General features: G+C 43.7%; 2 protein-coding genes across 4 annotated transcripts in view; both read right to left on the bottom strand.

Annotated features, from left to right (window-relative positions):
* The window catches only part of ccdc142 (coiled-coil domain containing 142), a 48,451-nt gene extending 44,948 nt beyond the window's left edge, over positions 1-3,503 (bottom strand). The window contains exon 1 of one of the 3 annotated variants that reach the window (XM_007897946.2): positions 3,478-3,503. The gene's annotated coding sequence lies outside the window, so the exon portion shown is untranslated. Of the gene's footprint in view, positions 1-2,081; positions 2,292-2,813; positions 2,827-3,477 lie in introns of those variants that run through there. The other 2 variants (XM_042343276.1, XM_007897947.2) reach the window with 2 other exon arrangements.
* Positions 3,504-6,843: 3,340 nt separating this feature from the next.
* LOC103181464 (stem-loop binding protein) lies at positions 6,844-16,480 on the bottom strand. Its single transcript, XM_007897944.2, has 8 exons — positions 16,165-16,480; positions 14,960-15,112; positions 13,305-13,415; positions 13,033-13,095; positions 11,898-12,032; positions 11,187-11,333; positions 8,772-8,889; positions 6,844-7,544 (listed from the first exon to the last, which is right to left on the bottom strand). The coding sequence occupies exons 1-8, from the start codon at positions 16,215-16,217 to the stop codon at positions 7,425-7,427; spliced, it is 900 nt and encodes a 299-aa protein (XP_007896135.2). The 5' UTR covers positions 16,218-16,480; the 3' UTR covers positions 6,844-7,424.
* Positions 16,481-17,264: the final 784 nt, after the last annotated feature.

The raw sequence follows: 17,264 nt of genomic DNA, 5'->3' as shown, positions 1-17,264 counted from the left end.
CTCAAGAAAAAAAACAATAGTCACTTCAATCCATGACTGTTTGTGGGACACTGCTGTGCGCAAATGGCTGCCGTATTTCACCCACACATATACAGTCAATTCACTTTACAGTCTTTTCTGTGAAGCGCTTTGAGACGTCTAGAAGACGTGAAAAGCCTTATATCAAATGCAAGGATTATTATTATTATTTAGTGCTCAAGAACATGTTTAGACATCGATGGGGGCAGAGGAAGATGGGGGAAGCAATAGAAGACATGTTTAAAGAGGTTGGATTTAAGGCAGGACAGAAAAGTGGCAAGGCAGCATAGGGAGGGAGTTCCAAATGTTTGGGTCATAGGAATTGAAGGCTTGGCCAACAATAATAGTGCGGAGATGGAGGACCCACAGCAAGCCCACGTTACCTGAGTGGAGAGAAGTAGGGTAGAAGGAGATCAAAGCAATAAGGAGCAAATAAGCAGGGAGTGAAACAGATTTGTAGGTGAAGGTGAGGACCTTGAAATTGAGAATCACTTGCCTTTAAGTACAAACATTAACAAAAAAATTCTAACATGCAACAAATTTAATCCAATAGGATATCCATATAAATTTCAGCAGACTGTAGAATATTCATCATTGTCTTGCCACTGCTAATGTGTAAATTGAAAAATCTTTGCTCTGGGAGAAAATGATGAATCTTATGAATAGTCTCTTATTTGGCAATGCAACAAAGATTGAGAACATAAAAATAAAATAATAATCCTTGCATTTGATATAGTGCTTTTCACGTCTTCTAGTCCTCTCAAAGCGCTTCACAGTATATACTGTAAAGTGAATTGACTGTATATTTGTTGGCGAAACACTTGAGTAACCAAATTATTATTGTTATTTTTGAGGGATTATTAGCAGGCATGTGAAGCAAGGAAACTTGCCCGAGGTTTCACCCTGGATGAAAGAGTTTATTGCTCTTTAAGATCAAATTATTAGATAAATAGGGGATATAATAACCCACAGATATCCATAAAACTTTAATCAGAATCTATATAGGGTATCTTGATTACATGTAAATTGAATGCTTTCAGGTAATTTAGTCAAACAATTATAATTTCAAGGATATGTTTGTGTAATTCTAATATGCTTTGGAAGAAGAAATAAGTGTAAATTAATATTTTTTTAATAATGAGTCAGACTGCCAGAATATCCAAATACAATCTCTTAAATTGTTTAAATTATTTAAGATCTCCAAGATGCTATCTGCAGGAAGGGCAACTATTGTTGTTGTTATTGTGAAATTGCATTGTCATTCAATGTATGCAACCAAGAAGTCTCCTGCATCATGTTGCCAAGAACAAACAATAGTACTTGAGTCATCAAGTCACCAAAGTTGCTTGCAGTTTCATTGTTGTGCTTATACTGCTTCCTCCTGCTCGCTGTTACGCTGCAGTACTAAATGCATGTTTGGAGGTAGAAGGCTGACAAAGTTGAGGAGATGGATACATTTTGAACCAAAACACTTGAACCCCAAAGTTCACTCTCCTCTCTGTGTAGCACGATTAATCTGGAATATCTCACCTTCCAGGAAATACTGAGGAGACGACAGATAGATTACCCAGAGCTGCATAGTCATATCATCAGTCTAGATATGTGTCTAAATTTCAGATAAGGTAAATAGTAAATTGCATATCATAATACTGGCAATTAATTATTTTCACTAACTGAAATTTTACCTTTTTGTTATTGAGCGTTGTTTCCTCTCAGACTATTTATTCCTGCCATGATGCATCACTAACCTGTAAATCAGTAGTATACTTAAGACTGCCTATTAATAGACTTAATCGGATTCTTCATCCTACAGTTTGACCAGAATTTGCATGGCATTACCTACTTAAAATTGTTTACAACTGTAACCTACAGTTAATTACAGTGGAAACTAATAAGATCACATAAGATGCAAGTCGAAACTGTGATCTAAAAAGTAAAAAGTTATCAGACATCCTCAAATATGCTCCATCAAATCGTGTGCGGATAAAATTCAACATTTTAAGAGAAAATAAAAGTAAGAGAATTCCAAGTACAAAGCACTCCATTATATTTAATGTACTTACATAAACATACTTCACTTTCTACAGTAGTGCATTTCCCCTCCCATGGAGACCTGTAATTTCAGGTTTCTTTTCATCTGTGATTGATACAAGTTGTGATGATTGTACACAATTTTTATTAATTCATAAAGCACCAGGTGCCCAATCTGAAGGTATCTAAAATGGTCATATTAGATACCTATCACCAAATACAGCATGTAGCTGCACGCAGTAAAAGCAAAGTGAATGAAGCAAGACCGCTTTGAGTAAATAAGAGCAGAAAATGTAATGTAGAATTCCAACTTTGAACTGCATTAGCTGGGTCTGAAAAGTGTCTGTGCCATATGCAGTCCTCCAATAACTTAAAGATTTGCAATTCCAGTCCAGGCCGTGGGTGGAGTCCTGTAGCGTATTGGTTAGAGCGCTCGGCTCGCGAGTGAGAGGACCCAGGTTCGATCCCTGGGCAGGGCGAAACCTTAGGCAAGTCTCCTTACTCGACAGTAAGGCTGTTAGTTGATTGGCGGATCTCTTTCATGGGGCTAACAATCCCTCCAAAAAATAAATAAATAAAATAAGAAGAATTTGGTCACTCAATCCGCGACTGTTTGTGGGACACCGCTGAGCGCAATTAGCTGCCGCGTTTTGCCCACAAAGTACACAGTCACCGCACTTTACAATATATTCTGAGAAGCGTTTTGAGATGCCTCGACAGCGTGATAAAGTGGCGTCGCCACACGCAAGGATTATTGTTGTTACCAAAAATCCGGCAAACCAACAAGCGTTGGGGCATCCTCCCGACGTGAAAGGCGCTGTATCAAATGCAAGGGTTATTATTATTATTATTATTATAAGCTGTTTAACATCAATGTGGCTCAGGGCTATAGGGGAAACGTGGGGGGGGGGGGGGGATATGATCAGTGTGGCTCAGTCGGGGTGGGTGGGTGGGGGGCAGCTTCATCGGTGTGTAGGTGCAAATCAGTCCCATTTGGACTGGTGAAGGTCCCAGGCGGTTGCATTTACTCAGTTGAACTTATTTCGATAAACCGTGGCCAGATACCCAAAATGTCGACTGTTTGTAACCAGGGTAAGGAAGGACGCAGCCGCGCCCCCCCCCCTCCCTCCCTCCCTCCCACTGTCGGTGGCACACGGCGGATCTGGAGAGCGAGAGGGGGAGAGGAGGAAATGGGAGGGAGAGTTATAAAGAGCCAATAATATAATAGTAAAACAGCAAAGGGTCTTTATGTTTCACACACACACACACACACGCGCGCGCGCGCGGAGGGAGACGGCAGGAGGCAGGGCTGGTGGTGGTTGCTAAGCGCCGCTGTACAAGGCCCAGAGCCGGGAAACAGGGGCTTATCATTACTTCAAACGCACCCTCCCCTTCCTCCCACATTTATTCACTCACTCACTCACTCACCTCCTCCTCCTCCTCTCCCCCCCCCTCCCGGGTCGGTCGGTCGGTATCGCTGTGTCGGTGGCCGCTCGGCTTCTCGGAAACAACGGCCGACGGACTCCAACCGCCGGCCTCGCGCCGCGACCGTTGGCGACGGCAGGAAGCGCGCGCGCCGCGCGCGCGCGCCGAGACCAGCAACGCGTCCTCCCATTGGTCGCCGGCCCCATAGCAACCGGGCGCCCGCGTCGCTAAGAGCGGCCGCCATTGAGCTCTTGGGCGGCCCACAGCCTCCTGAGGGGGGGGGGAGGCGCTTGTACCAACATGTTAAGGATTAATCAACAACAACAAAACAAAACAAATGACACAACGGCAAAATACTGCTGCTGCTGGAACTCTGACCTAAAAACAGGAGTCTCGCTGGGAACACGCAGCAGGTCAGGCAGCATCTATGGAGAGGCCAAACGAGAACGTGTCAGGTCGATGATGATAATAATAATCCTTGCATTTGTGATTGATGAGCTGAAAATGCTGACGAACGATCATAGACCTGAAACATTAACTCACTTTCCTCCGCACGGATGCCGCCAGACCTGCTGAGTGTTCCCGGCCACTTGCGTTTCTACAACAAATTACATTGCACATCGGGCGGAGGCACTGGACAGTCAGGGACTTGGACCCGAGCGGGGAGTTGGGATCAGGAGGGGTGGAAGATAGGGGAAAGAGGGTGACCGAAGGCACCTACAATTCAATAACAATGATCCTTGAATTTGATATAGCATCTTAAATCTTTGAAACATCTCAAAGCACTTCACAGAATATACTGTAAAGTGAATTGACTGTATTGGGGGTGAAACGCGGCAGCCAATTGTGTACAATAGTGTCCCACAAACAGTCGTGGATTGAGCGACCAATTATTTTTTGAGGGGTTATTATCCCGAAAAAGTGATCCGCCAGTCTATTAACAACCGAGTTCCTACTTACTGCTAGGTAAACAGGCGTGTGGAGTAATAAAACTTGCCCAACGTTTCACCTGCCCAGGAATCAAATCCAGGTCTTATCGCTTGCAAGGAGAGTGCTCTAGTCACTGAGCTACAGGACTCCAGGGATGAGGGTTTTGAAGTCTGTAATGCTGCAGAACTGTGAATCTGGCCACATAGTGAGTCAATATCATCCTTACAATATTTAGACCTCACATGTATAAAATCCATTACCACCATCACAAGTAATCATGATTTGCTGTATCACATACAGAAGCAGAATATTGCTCAACACACCACTTAAGCATTTAAAAAATACATGGGCAAAATGTATATGAGCAGTTGATTCTAGAACCAACAATCTTCTAATGACATTGTAGGACAATGTACAAAATTTGTAAGGTTGTAGCTTGAGGGATCAAGGGTATGGTTCAAAATGACCTTAACCCTGAGGTATATTTTTACTTCAGAACACTTAGCCTGGATTTTCATTCTGTGTGTAAGTACATAAATTTCTGGGCTTTCCTTTTTGACTTGTTTCACCCACAATATTATTATAAAATGTAGTAAATTCACTTTACCACATTTTGGGAAGCAAGGATTATTATTATTACTCATCTTTCATGAGCAGTGTGGCTCTCACTTTCAACACCATCCATGGCCTTGCCCCCTCCTACCTCTCTGACCTGCTGACTCCCTACCAACCTGCCCACTCCCTCCGTTCAGCGGGCTCTGGCCTGCTCCATGTCTCCCGCCCAACCCATCCTACCATCGGTGGCCGGGCTTTCAGCCTCTCTGCCCCCACACTCTGGAACTCCATCCCACGGTCCTTTCGCCTCGCTTCCTTTCTTGCCTCCTTCAAGGCCGGTCTCAAGACCCTTCTCTTCGATCGTGCCTTTGGTCGCCCTCCCACCTCTGCCTTCCCTCGCCCCGACACCACCACACCCCCATGCTCAGGCCCTAACACCTGACTGTTCAGCGCCTCGGGACGTCTTCCCGACATGAAAAGCGCTCTATAAATTTGAAAGAGAATCAAAAGGTTGTTGGTTCATATCCCACGTCAGGACTCAAACTCATCTCGTCTATGCTGACACTATTGCAGTGCTACAGTTGTGTTGCATTGTTGGAGGGTCTTCTTTCAGATGAGATTCTAAGCCAAGGTCCCATCTCCTGGCCAACAAACCCTCAAATAAAATTGGTCACACTTCAATGGTTGTTTGTAGGACATTGCTGCATGTAACTTGGCTGCCTCGTTCACCCACAAATATTTACTTACATTAAATCCTGTGAAGCACTTTGAGACATCCTCCCGACATGAAAGAAGCTATACCAAAAGCAAAGATTTAATAGTATCCGCCATTCTACTATTCCCAGAAATATCATCAGGATCAAAATTTATTGGCTAATACTCTTAACTGCACTTGGAATACAGTGCACATTTCTGGTCACCACAAAATATAAAAGGATATCGCAGGAATTGAGAGGATACAGAGGAGGGCAACCAAATTGATTTGAGAGGATGGAGGACTGGACTACAAGGAGTGATTAGATAAACTGGGCTTTAGGATTCTGAAGGGAATAGACAATGTCCAACAATTTGCATTTATATAAGCACACTTCACACGGGGGAAGTGTCTCATGTGAATGGGGACTGAGCTGTTTTATCTTGTACTAAACGATAGAACCAGAGGACGCAGCCTACGATTGAAGTGGGGGGTAAATTCACCAAATCTGCGGAAACATTGCTTCAGTGAGCGAGTAGTAAACTTACGGAACAGGCTCCCCAAGGAGATGGTGGAAGCAGAAAATGTTGTTTGTTTCAAGAACAAATTAAGAGATTTCTGCTAGAAAATATTTCAGGATACAGTACTGTATAGTTTGGGACACAACCTGTCAAGCAACTGCCAGGATGGTGGAAGCTTTGTTTGCCTAACAAATTTTTATGGTGGTGAGACGGTCTCTGCATATCAAAATATCCATCTGACCAAAAATAAGCACTCTGGCAAATGGTATCTGCTGGAGTAACCACCACAGAATAAATCTGTCTGTCAAACACAATAATCAACACCTTCTGCTGCACACACTGGTAAATCAGAAACTTGAGGTAGTTGAAAGCCAATGTTGAACATCCCAATGCCTTGTTCACTGGACTCGAGCTTTTCCCCGTTGAATCAAGAGCCCATGTCCTTTCTCCTCACACCCAACCTCACTCAGCTCCAATGGCTCTCCTCTATGTCCCACAGCCAAATTGCCCCACGATTGGTGGACAATCAAAGCTTCATCTCACCCCTTTTAAAGGCTTGCTCAAGACCTATCTCTTCACAAATGCTTTCAGTCATGTACAGAATTATTCATTCTAAACTGATATGGTCAAATCTAAAATCATTTATGGAACAGAATAATCAAAGACAAGTTCAGCTGTAATCCACTTTATTGCACAGCTTCAGCAACCTTTACAAAAACCAAAGGATGGATACCTTTTGAATAAAGAATTCAACAATTTATTTCAACAATGAAAAATTTTGAATACCTGTGATAACTAGAGGATGACTAAGTGTAGGGACTAAAGTCACATTACATCCAAAATTAAAAAATCTTGAATTCCATAAGGAGAACTTTTCTATTTGCTTCGACCTTTATTCTCACATTACATTTATGTAATGTCATTTATTTTGAAAAAAATAAGCTCATTGCATCCATGAGTCAAATGACTAAAACTAAGACACTTTATGCAATCTTGTTGCTGGAAGTCACCCCTTAACAAGGATTTGTTCACCTTGCAATTGTTGTAAACAGAAAACCAGCAGTTCTGAACATACAGGGGAGTCCATCTGAAGTCTAATAATGCCAAAGATTTGACCCCACATGGGAGTTTAAAAAAAGCAGAATTCAATCTTAGAAAATCACAAGCTCCTTTTATATGAAGATAACACAAAGAGTAATTATTTAACAATATCAAAATATTCATAAAAAACAGCAAGCTTTTTTTAGTGACTAGCTCAACAAAGAATCAACTTCATCTGTGTCAGCCAAACAGTCCTGCAAATTAAATTCATTCCTTTCATCAAAAGATGTAAACTCTTTGGGCTTCATTGGAGTAGTTGAGGAAGAGACCTATATATTAAAAAAAGAAATGTTCTATAAGTACATATCTGGAGAACTCAGGATATACACATGAAATCACAAATCTGTCAATTACAATATGGAAAGTTCCGGCATGTTGCACTGTGGCTTCCTGTGGTAAAAAAAGGCCAATTCCAGGTGGTCACCAATATCACTTCCTGCACATGCACAGAAAGCGCAATGCACATCAATCACTTCCTTCACAAAGTGACATTAATGGCACTTCCTTAAGAGTGCAGTACACAGTAAGTAACAGCTTCCTATGCATAAAATGACAGCAGCAACCAGACAACTTGGATGTCCGTCATTTTTAAGGGGAAATCAAAAGTAAGCTGCTCTGATGCAACAAGTGATAAATTAAGACCTATGTCCAGTAGAATCTCATTAGTTAACTAACTGGAATTTCCACTGCGTTATAGTGTTGAAAAATGAAGATTCCAAAAAGTAGCCATATGAGCAAGTTCACCATATTTAGTGGCGTGCTCTTGGCGAGTTTCCACTTTACCGCTAATTATATCCAGTGATACAAAATTGAAATTAGTAATATATTTCCTTGCTTATTGTGAGACTACTGTGTGTAAATTGGCTACTTTATTCACCTACAAGTTCAGAGTCACTACACTTTACACTGAATCCTGTGAAATGCTCAAGGGATCCTCCTAGGAAGGAACTACAGTGAACTCTAGGCAACTTATCATTCCAAGGGAAAAGGGCCCAGTGATGAATTATCCAATGTGATGATGAATTGGCCATATTTCGTCACCTTATGCTACCAGGCGCCATTCTTCTACTCGGGCAGCATGCCTCTGCTGAGGGCCCACTACAGTCACATGACCAGGCAGGTGGCCTCTGTGATACAAAACACTGTCTTATAGGACAAGTTGTCCAATCAATTTTGCATTTTAAGCAGTTACAAGAATATCTACAACGTGACAAGTTGCATGTTAAGTGGAGTGACGAGTAAAGTTACGTCCTTTATTAAAATTTTGCATGGGCAGCAGCCTGGATATTGACGGCATGACTAGCTAAACCATAGTGACAAGTTAAGCCAGGGTCGAGTTAGTTAGTTTACTGTACATCAAGGATCATTTATCTTTGGACAATATTTTCTTTCATTAAATAAGAGTATTCATCTCACTTCCCCAAAGGTACCAAAAATAACAAATGAGATAAAAACGACTCACTCAGTGCACTTGGGGTTAATTATAAGAAGCATACCTGAGAGGATGGCATGTTGTTTGGAGTGCATCCTCTCCCACCAAGGGAACTTATTCCACTTTCACCGGAGCCATTTACAGACTCAGTTTCCATTACATCATCGAGATCAAGCGTTGTGCTAGAGTACAGATAAATCAAGATCAAAGTTTTACTTAAAACAGCATTTGTTGTAAAACAGAAGGATATAAAACACTACTGAAACACAAGTAGAGAGATGAGCTTCATAGGTCAAATAATCTTTTCTCATCTTCCTAATTTTTTTGGTCACCTGGGTGTCTTGACACATATGGAAATCCATCACCGTGCTTAAGAGTATCCAAACCAAGCTGAGATTTCCATGCATCCCACCTACACACAGAAATCCGAGACAAATAGTTGGAACGGTATGCACTCTCTCTCAGGACGGACGTATCCAGTTCCCTTAATTACAGTAAATATTAGGCACAGGTTGGAAACATCCAAGGCTTTGGGACCCATTGTTGTTCTCACCCAAAATGCTTACTACAGTCAATCTCACATAAATATAACAGCTGGGACAATACATGTAATACGACTCATGCAAGATAAGAGTTATGTCAAATTTGCATAGAATATAAACTCTTGAGAACATGACTTGGGTAGATGTACAATTTAGGCAACTACACAATTTAAACAAATCAGACTTATGCAAGTTTTACTGTACATTAAACTCCTGATAACGCATCACTCCAAAGGAAAAGGGCTCAGTGATGAGTTACCAAGAATGGCAAATCAGGCAGATGTACAAACGCATAAATAAATGCTGGTGGGATATTGACAACACAATGATTTTGTGTGTGTTGGTTTAATTGATTGTTTTTAATCTGTTTAAGATATAGAAGGCTGTTGCTAAATGACTTCAATGACCAGAAAAAGGATTGCTCTTCTGAAAGGTATTTGCTTATATGCCTGTTGCTTGGCAGCGACAAGTTAAGCTACGAAGTGCATACTGTAGATCACAGCTGCGGGTCCCCCACCCTCTCTACACCAGCAATGGTATATATGCATTCAAATAGATACTATGAACCCAACACCTGGAACTCCCCACCTCTGCCTCTACCTAACTCGTAGCTAGAAAAAGAAACGTCTAAGAGAAGATCAAGCCATCGCCAACCTAGGAACCTTTCTTAATACCTACACACTGCTTTATTGTTAACTATCGATACACCAGGAGTCCCCAAACTTTCTGGGCTCAGGGCCCCTACAATCATTACGTATCCTGACGAAGACCCCCACTAAGGCTGTGCCGCTGCATGGGTTTCCTGCAGGGGCAGTGAGACATGGTCGTTGAGAGGGCAAGAAAAACAACTTGCATGTTCATGCACCTTACGCAGAGTAGCACCCCAGAGCGTTTGACAATGGCAGAGCACAACGCAGAGCCAGGGAGTGGTGATTGTAGAGTTGGCATAGAGGAAGGTCTTCGGGTGTGATCTGAATATGGGGAAGAATGGGCAAGACTGAGGGATGCTGAGTTTCGGGGCGTAGTGGCTGAAAAAGGCACTAGTCCTCATGGCCCCAGTACAGACTGGTGCTGTTTCCCAGGGATTCGATGATATTGTACAGCCTGAGAACATGCATGGAGCACAACTTCTCACTGCACAAACTGCACTGCTAGTTACTGTGAGCCTGGCTTTGGGCTGAGAAATGACTGTAAGGATCTCCTGGTAGATCAGAGCTCAACAAGGCAGCATGAGAAACAACAGGATGAGAGAGGCAGAGCAGGTCTGAAGCAGCGCAGAAGGTCGCAACAAGTCCTATGCGGACCCCCCAAAACCATCTCATGGATCCCAGTTAGGGAACCAATGGCATACAGAACCATGCAGTATAACAATGGCAGAAACAACAAGTGCAGCATTTTAAATAATAATCCTTGCATTTGATATAGCGCTTTTCACGTCGGGAGGACGCCCCAAAGTGCTTCACAGAACACACTGTAAAGTGAATTGACTGTATATTTGTGGGCGAACGCGGCAGCCAATTGCGCACAGCAATGTCCCACAAACAGTCGTAGATTGAAAATGACCAATTTATTATTGTTTTTGGTTTTGGAGGGATTATTATTAGGCTCTGTGTGGAGTAAGGAAACTTGCCCAAGGTTTCGCCCTCTGCCTGGAATTGAACTCAGGTCTCTCACTTGCAAAGCGAGTGCTCTAACCACTGAGCTACAGGACTCCACAATTAAATATAATCTAATAGATTAATAGATCAATTAATAGATTAATAGATCTATTATTACAGATTAATAGATTAAATATAATCTAAGTGATACTAGCAGCTCAATGGAACAACTCAATCCACATTCTCAAATTCCATCCTTATGCAGACATCAATACCACAAACTACAACCTGCAAGCTAGATCATTTTAGTATCAGCAAATACTTAAACAATACACATACATTGCCTGTAAATCACTTCCTTCTGCTGGTGGATCCCAGTCATGCAGTGAAATCCTCCACAACCTAATCTGCTGGTCCCAGGACCTACGACTGAACTTCTTAAACTTGTTGGGAGTTCTTGGATGAACACCTGGCTTCCGAAGGTGCCTGTAAGAAAATTGCACAAATACGTCTAACTCATTTTCATTTGTAGTATCAGTGACGAGTTGAAGCTGGAAATCCATGATTAAAGAATAACATTTAATTAATTAACAAGACGGTAATCTAATTCACTTAATCCATTAGTAACAGATGACACTTGGACTGTTGTTTAACAGCCAGATTTGATGATGGTTTAACAGGAAGCAAATGCCAACAAACTAATTTATATGGCTCAATTTTGCAACTTTACCGTATATGGAATATAGTTCCTGACCAAGAACACCTTTGTTGAAACAGATTTCACCCATGTTCACTAAGTTTGATTAGTCACTTCATGAAGGTGAAGGAACAGGTTAACAAGAACTTCTCAGATGTGTATATAGTCTACCAAGAATCCCTTTCCTTCATGTTATCATATTATATAAGTGAATAGAGACCCAACAATTAACAATCGGTACTGAACTAACCAAACAGCCATAGGTTAAGATCCCCTCCAATGACAAAAGCTTAGGCACACATTGTGGATTCAAACCAGAACTCAGCAAGAACTTATTATAATTGCAGCCTTACTTTGGAACTTCTCGTGTGAATCGATCATATGCAATTGTATTCTTCCCATAGTTGATCTGCTTCTGTCTTCTCATTAGCACTACTTCATCAGTTTCAAGTTCTGAAGATACCAATGATTCCCTGGAGCAACTGGAACTGAAAGAAGTCAATTATTACACATTCAGTAGTTACTGCTCCCCAAACTCTTGTAATTGGCTGGGATTTGGGAAATAGGAAAAAACTCCAAAAGGAATAACCAGTTTGTTTATTAATTACGCAATATGCTCTCACTACAGTTACCAATAAAAGCTATTCGAAACGCCACTTCACTGGGGTATAATTGAAATAAAATTGAGTTAGAGTTAAACTAGAAAATATGTTTTCACATAAGATATGAAAACACTGCCCCAGAGCATGGGAAAGAAGAGTATTAAGAGATGGAGACAAGTATTAGAACAGGCTCAACGGGCCTATTCAGCCCCTTGGGACATCCTCCCGTTGTGAAAGGCGCTATACAAATGTAATCTTGTGGTTGTTGTATTCCACAATACCATCTCATTGCACTGCTTGAATTTGCAGCAGCTTTATTTATTCTACTTGGAGAAGTGGAGGGCAACTAAAAACCCATCTAACAGAGCAGATTCTTAAAGAGTTCTGTTTTAGACAAAGAAAAAATCATCCCTAATGAAGCATTTATATCCAGGAACTCATTCTCTAGGATCCTATCACTGCAAAGGCTGCACAGCCACCCTGTTTAAACTAGTACAAGAGTCTTTCCACAACTGGTTCTTTTATGTTAGGGGTAAGTCACAGGGCTCTTTGCATTTCTAGGGAGAAAAATGGGACAGACATGCAATAATAATAATCCTTACATTTGATATAGTGTCTTATCACGTCTTCAAGAGATCTTAAAGCACTTCACAGAATATACTGTAAAGTGAATTGACTGTATATTTTGTAGGCAAAACATACCCCAAGAGCCAAAAAACATTGTTTTAAATACTATCATGACGTTGGTCTGGCAACAAGCAACCTACAGCCCATTAAACGGTCTCCACTCAATGCCTTACAATGATTTAAGATTACTCTGTCTAACAGAGTGCTATTTTAGGACTAACAATCACAACACTGGAGCAACAGGCACATAAGTAAATACCTTTCAGAAGAGCAATCCTTTTCCTGTTCATTGAAGTCATTTAGCAACAGCCTTCTTCTATATCTTAAACAGATTAAAAACAGTCCATTAATCCAACACATAGAAAATTATACTAATGCAGTCATGATAAAATCAGGGGCCAAGACAGATTTAAAAAAGCATATAGCACCCCAATACAGAATCTTAACCACCCCCTCAATTATTCTTTTGATATACCTGAGTTCACTTTATTTAAAAATATACTTTCTTCCAAAAGTAGTAAGTATACAAACCTTTTTAAATCCTGATAAATGGTCTGTCGCGTTTCCTCTTCTTCAACTGCAGATCCCCAGTCACCAGAGGAACATCTGGAGACTGGACCCTCACTCTCTGGTGTTGTGAAACTGGAAAAAATAAACCTAACATTAAAACCACCAAATTTTTTAAAAAAGTGCAGTGATTTTGCATATACTAACATTAAAGTTATGCAGATTAGTGAGGTCCCGCACCTATAAACATTTCTCCTGCAACAAGGAGGGGTGATAGTGGGCTTGTGTGGAGTATAAACAGTCAAAGTAGTTGGGTAAACCAGAATCAAAAGGCAAACAGTGAGGGAGGGGGGAGATAAGTTAACAAGGTGGGATCAACGGTTGAATTGGCAACAGCAGTTTGGTGCCAATCATCCCACAACAAAAAGGGGAAGAAACCAAGCATACTATTCAGCAACACTTCTCAAATCAGATAGTCTGTTGTTTAGACTTGTCAGCAAAGCACAGCCCCTTGTGGAATAAAAACAGAACATTTATATAGCGCCTTTCACATTGGGAGGTCATCCCAAGGCACTGGACAGTCAGAGTTTCAGGGTGGGGTGATTGAAAGCACTGTCAGAGGGTCTTGAAGGAAGCAGGGGAGGGGGAAAGGCGGAGGGTCTGCGGGATGGAGTTTCAGAGGGTGGGGGCAGAGTGGCAGAACGCCTGCCTGCCTATAGTGGAGCGAGTAAGGCGGGGACATGAAGCAGGCCGGAGCCCGCTGAGCTGAGGGAGCAAGCAGGATGGTAGAGGGTTAGGATGTCACAGAGGTAGGGGGGAAGCAAGACCATGGAGGGCTTTGCAGATGAGGACCAGGATCTTGAACTGTATCCTCTGTGTGATGGGAAGCCAGTGGAGTCGGGTGAGGATGGGGTTGAGAGGGAATACGCAGTAGGTCAGGCAGCATCTATGGAGATGAAAACGAGTTAACGTTTCAGTTTGATAACCTTTCATCAGTACTAAGGGATATTGGAAGGGAGCAGATTATAAGGATGAGCGGAGAAGAGGGCAGGGAAAGAAATACAAAAGAAAAATTCAGGTGGGGGACAGAAGATGATAAAATCAGAGGTGTTGCAGATGCAAGACAAAAGGCTCCCACTATTACCTTCTTTTGTCTTGCACCATCAACGCCTCTGATCTCATCATCTTCTGCCCCCACCTAAACTTTACCTTTGTCTTTCTTTCCCTGCCACTTCTCCTTATAATCTGCTCCCTTCCAACATCTCCCAATTCTGACAAAAGGTCTGAAACGTTAACTCGGTTTCCTCTCTCCGTAGAGGCCTGACCTGCTGCGTGTTCCCAGCGACTTCTGTTTTTTTTTAAGATAAAAGCTAAGAATCTGCAGTATTTTGCCTTTTATTCACAGTTCCTTGTGGAGCAGGTCACCGGGCAGCTGTGTCAATATACTCAGGTCACCATTTGTATGAGGGGGGATTTAAAACAATTGAAGTTACAGATAGCGAAACAAATAATCCCACACCCCAAACCCAGCGACTGCTCCGAGTTTTTGAGTATTGTGGTTGTAATGAGATGCGCCATATTCCAGAAACGCGCTGCAACCGGACAGCCGTCTGCGGGGGAAGGGGTGTTCGGTGCTCCCTCTTCTCTCCCCCTCCCTCGGATCAGAAGGCCCTCCTCACCTGGTGACCCTGATATCCGCCTGGGAAGAGTCCGCGGACCAGTCCTTGCTCTCGTCGAAGACGGTGGCGTCCGAGTCGTCCTGTCGCCTGAGTTTGCCGTCGGCCCCGCGCTTCCTGCCGCAGGACCAGCGACATGGCGGCGGCCTCCTCCTGCTGCCGGGATGCAGGCAAAAAGATCTCAATGCGGGAGCTGCACAGTCCGTCCTCCCCCCGGGGGGAGTGGGGGGGGGAGAGATAAAACCGTATCGGCCCAGCAATAAGCGCTTCCTTCACCCGACGTTAACAGTTACTTTGCGCGCCAAGCGAACCGAAAGAGCCGTCCCCAGCTCCCGCCCTCCTCAACACCAACTGTGGACGTTCACTCCGGTTTTACTGAAGCAAAGGCGCATCGCAGATACCACAGGAACAGCGAGAACTGCAACACACAAAGTCTATTTGAGGTTCCATCCACCCAAATAAACGCACATTGAATACACACACTACGCGCGATCCGAAGACGAAGCGTCAACGCACAGTAAAACCTTTTTACACGTAATTAATGCAAAAGCGCTGCCACAGATAGACGGCCGCAAAATTCGTGCAAACTCGCCCTTCCTTTCCGACAACACGGGATGGAAGATTTAATTCCCAGTTTGAAATAAAATACTCCCCAGATTGCTCTCCTTTTACATATATATATATATATATATATAAAACACAAACTAACACAAACCAAGCTCGGGCCCAAAGCCAACCGACATGTTAAATACAAACGAGAGATGGGTTGCACACAAAGGGCGCCCAACGTCCCACTTCACACCAGTGCTGTGTGTGTGTGTGTGTGTGCGGCGGTATTAACCGCGTGTATCCCGAGTCTGCCGCGCCCTTACCGGGAGAGAATTGTAAACGATGGAGGAGGGAGAGGGGAGGGTTGTGCTCGGCCCGGTGTGTGCGCGGGGGGGAGGGGGGGGGAGGCTGTGTGGCGGTGGTCGCCAGTTTCCCGCCAGCTCCGCCGCGCGCCCTTTTCAAACCCCGCGCTCCGAATAACCGCCGCCGCGCGAGCCCCGGCTCCAACAGCAGCGCACAGCGCCCGCCCTCCCGCCCGCCCGCGGGGCGCTCCACACCGGCGGAGCCCGACGCCGAGAGGGGGAGAGGTTTAAATAAATGACCCCCTCCAAAAACACACACACACACACAACAGCCTCCGCGGGGTCGGGGACTCTTACCTGAAGCGCTCGTTTCTCGGACAGGCCTGGTGTTCGGGCTGCGACGCCGACATCCTCCGAAGTCGCCGTCACTCGAAAGAGTCTCGAGCCGCTCCTGGTTTTTTCCCCCTTCACTCACTCACACACCCACCGCCGTCCAGAAAATAGCAACTCGATATTATCGCGGTCGCCCGGTGAAGCGACACTGAGTTCAGTGACGGTGAAACTCGTTGAAAGAAAAAGTCTCCGAAAGGGGAGACAAATGCGGGGGAGAAAGAGAGAGACACCGACCGCTCGGCTCTGACCTTAAAGCCTCTCTCTCTCTCTCTCGCGCGCGCGCGCGCTCTCTCTTTCACAGCCCCGCCAAGCAGCCGGACCGTACCACCCGTCCAGGGGTCCAGCACACACACACACACACACAGAGGGGAAGGGGGGGAACTTGTGAGATTACACACAGTAAAGTCACACTACAATCCAACTATGTGTTATTCTCAGCTACAAAAGCTATAATACGATGCGCGTTATGATGTTGGGCACTTGTTAACAGGTTTGTTGTCACTCTGCCCCCCCCCGCGCGGTATTATTACTGAACTCGCCCCCCTCCCCCCACCACCGCCTTCGCCTCCTTTTATTTTTTTCACACCGCTCCTCTCTGATTGGTTCACAGCCGCCACTCGGCTCCTGAATGGGGCCGGGGGTCGCCGCCCGCCTTGTTTTCTTCCCGTCAATCAATCAAACAAAAAAAAAGTAAATCGATCTTTTGTGTTGCGGTCCGGGCGGACGCTTCGCTTTCATCGCGCGGTCGGGCAGTTTATTTCCCTCCCCCCCAACCCAAGCAAACTTTCGTCGTGCAACTTACATTTGTCCTTTACCGTTGTTAAGCGTTCTGGGACGCCGCCCCTATGTAAATAAACATATAAATAAATTAATATAAAAATATATTGCCCTATATAAATAAATGCAAGTTGTTGTTGTTGTTCTAAGTGTCTTAGGTGACTTTGCAGCAAAATAAAATAGTTGTGCGATCTTTTCCCAGAGAAAGCATTGAATTATGCCCCTACTCTCTTTACCTTTGGTATTGCACCTTTTACAACAAAAAATCGTGTTTATGTATAGCACCT

The sequence above is a fragment of the Callorhinchus milii genome, unplaced genomic scaffold (assembly GCF_018977255.1).
Source record: "Callorhinchus milii isolate IMCB2004 unplaced genomic scaffold, IMCB_Cmil_1.0 Scaffold1, whole genome shotgun sequence".
Classification (NCBI taxonomy): Eukaryota; Metazoa; Chordata; class Chondrichthyes; order Chimaeriformes; family Callorhinchidae; genus Callorhinchus; species Callorhinchus milii.
This window is presented reverse-complemented; position numbering and strand designations above follow the sequence as displayed.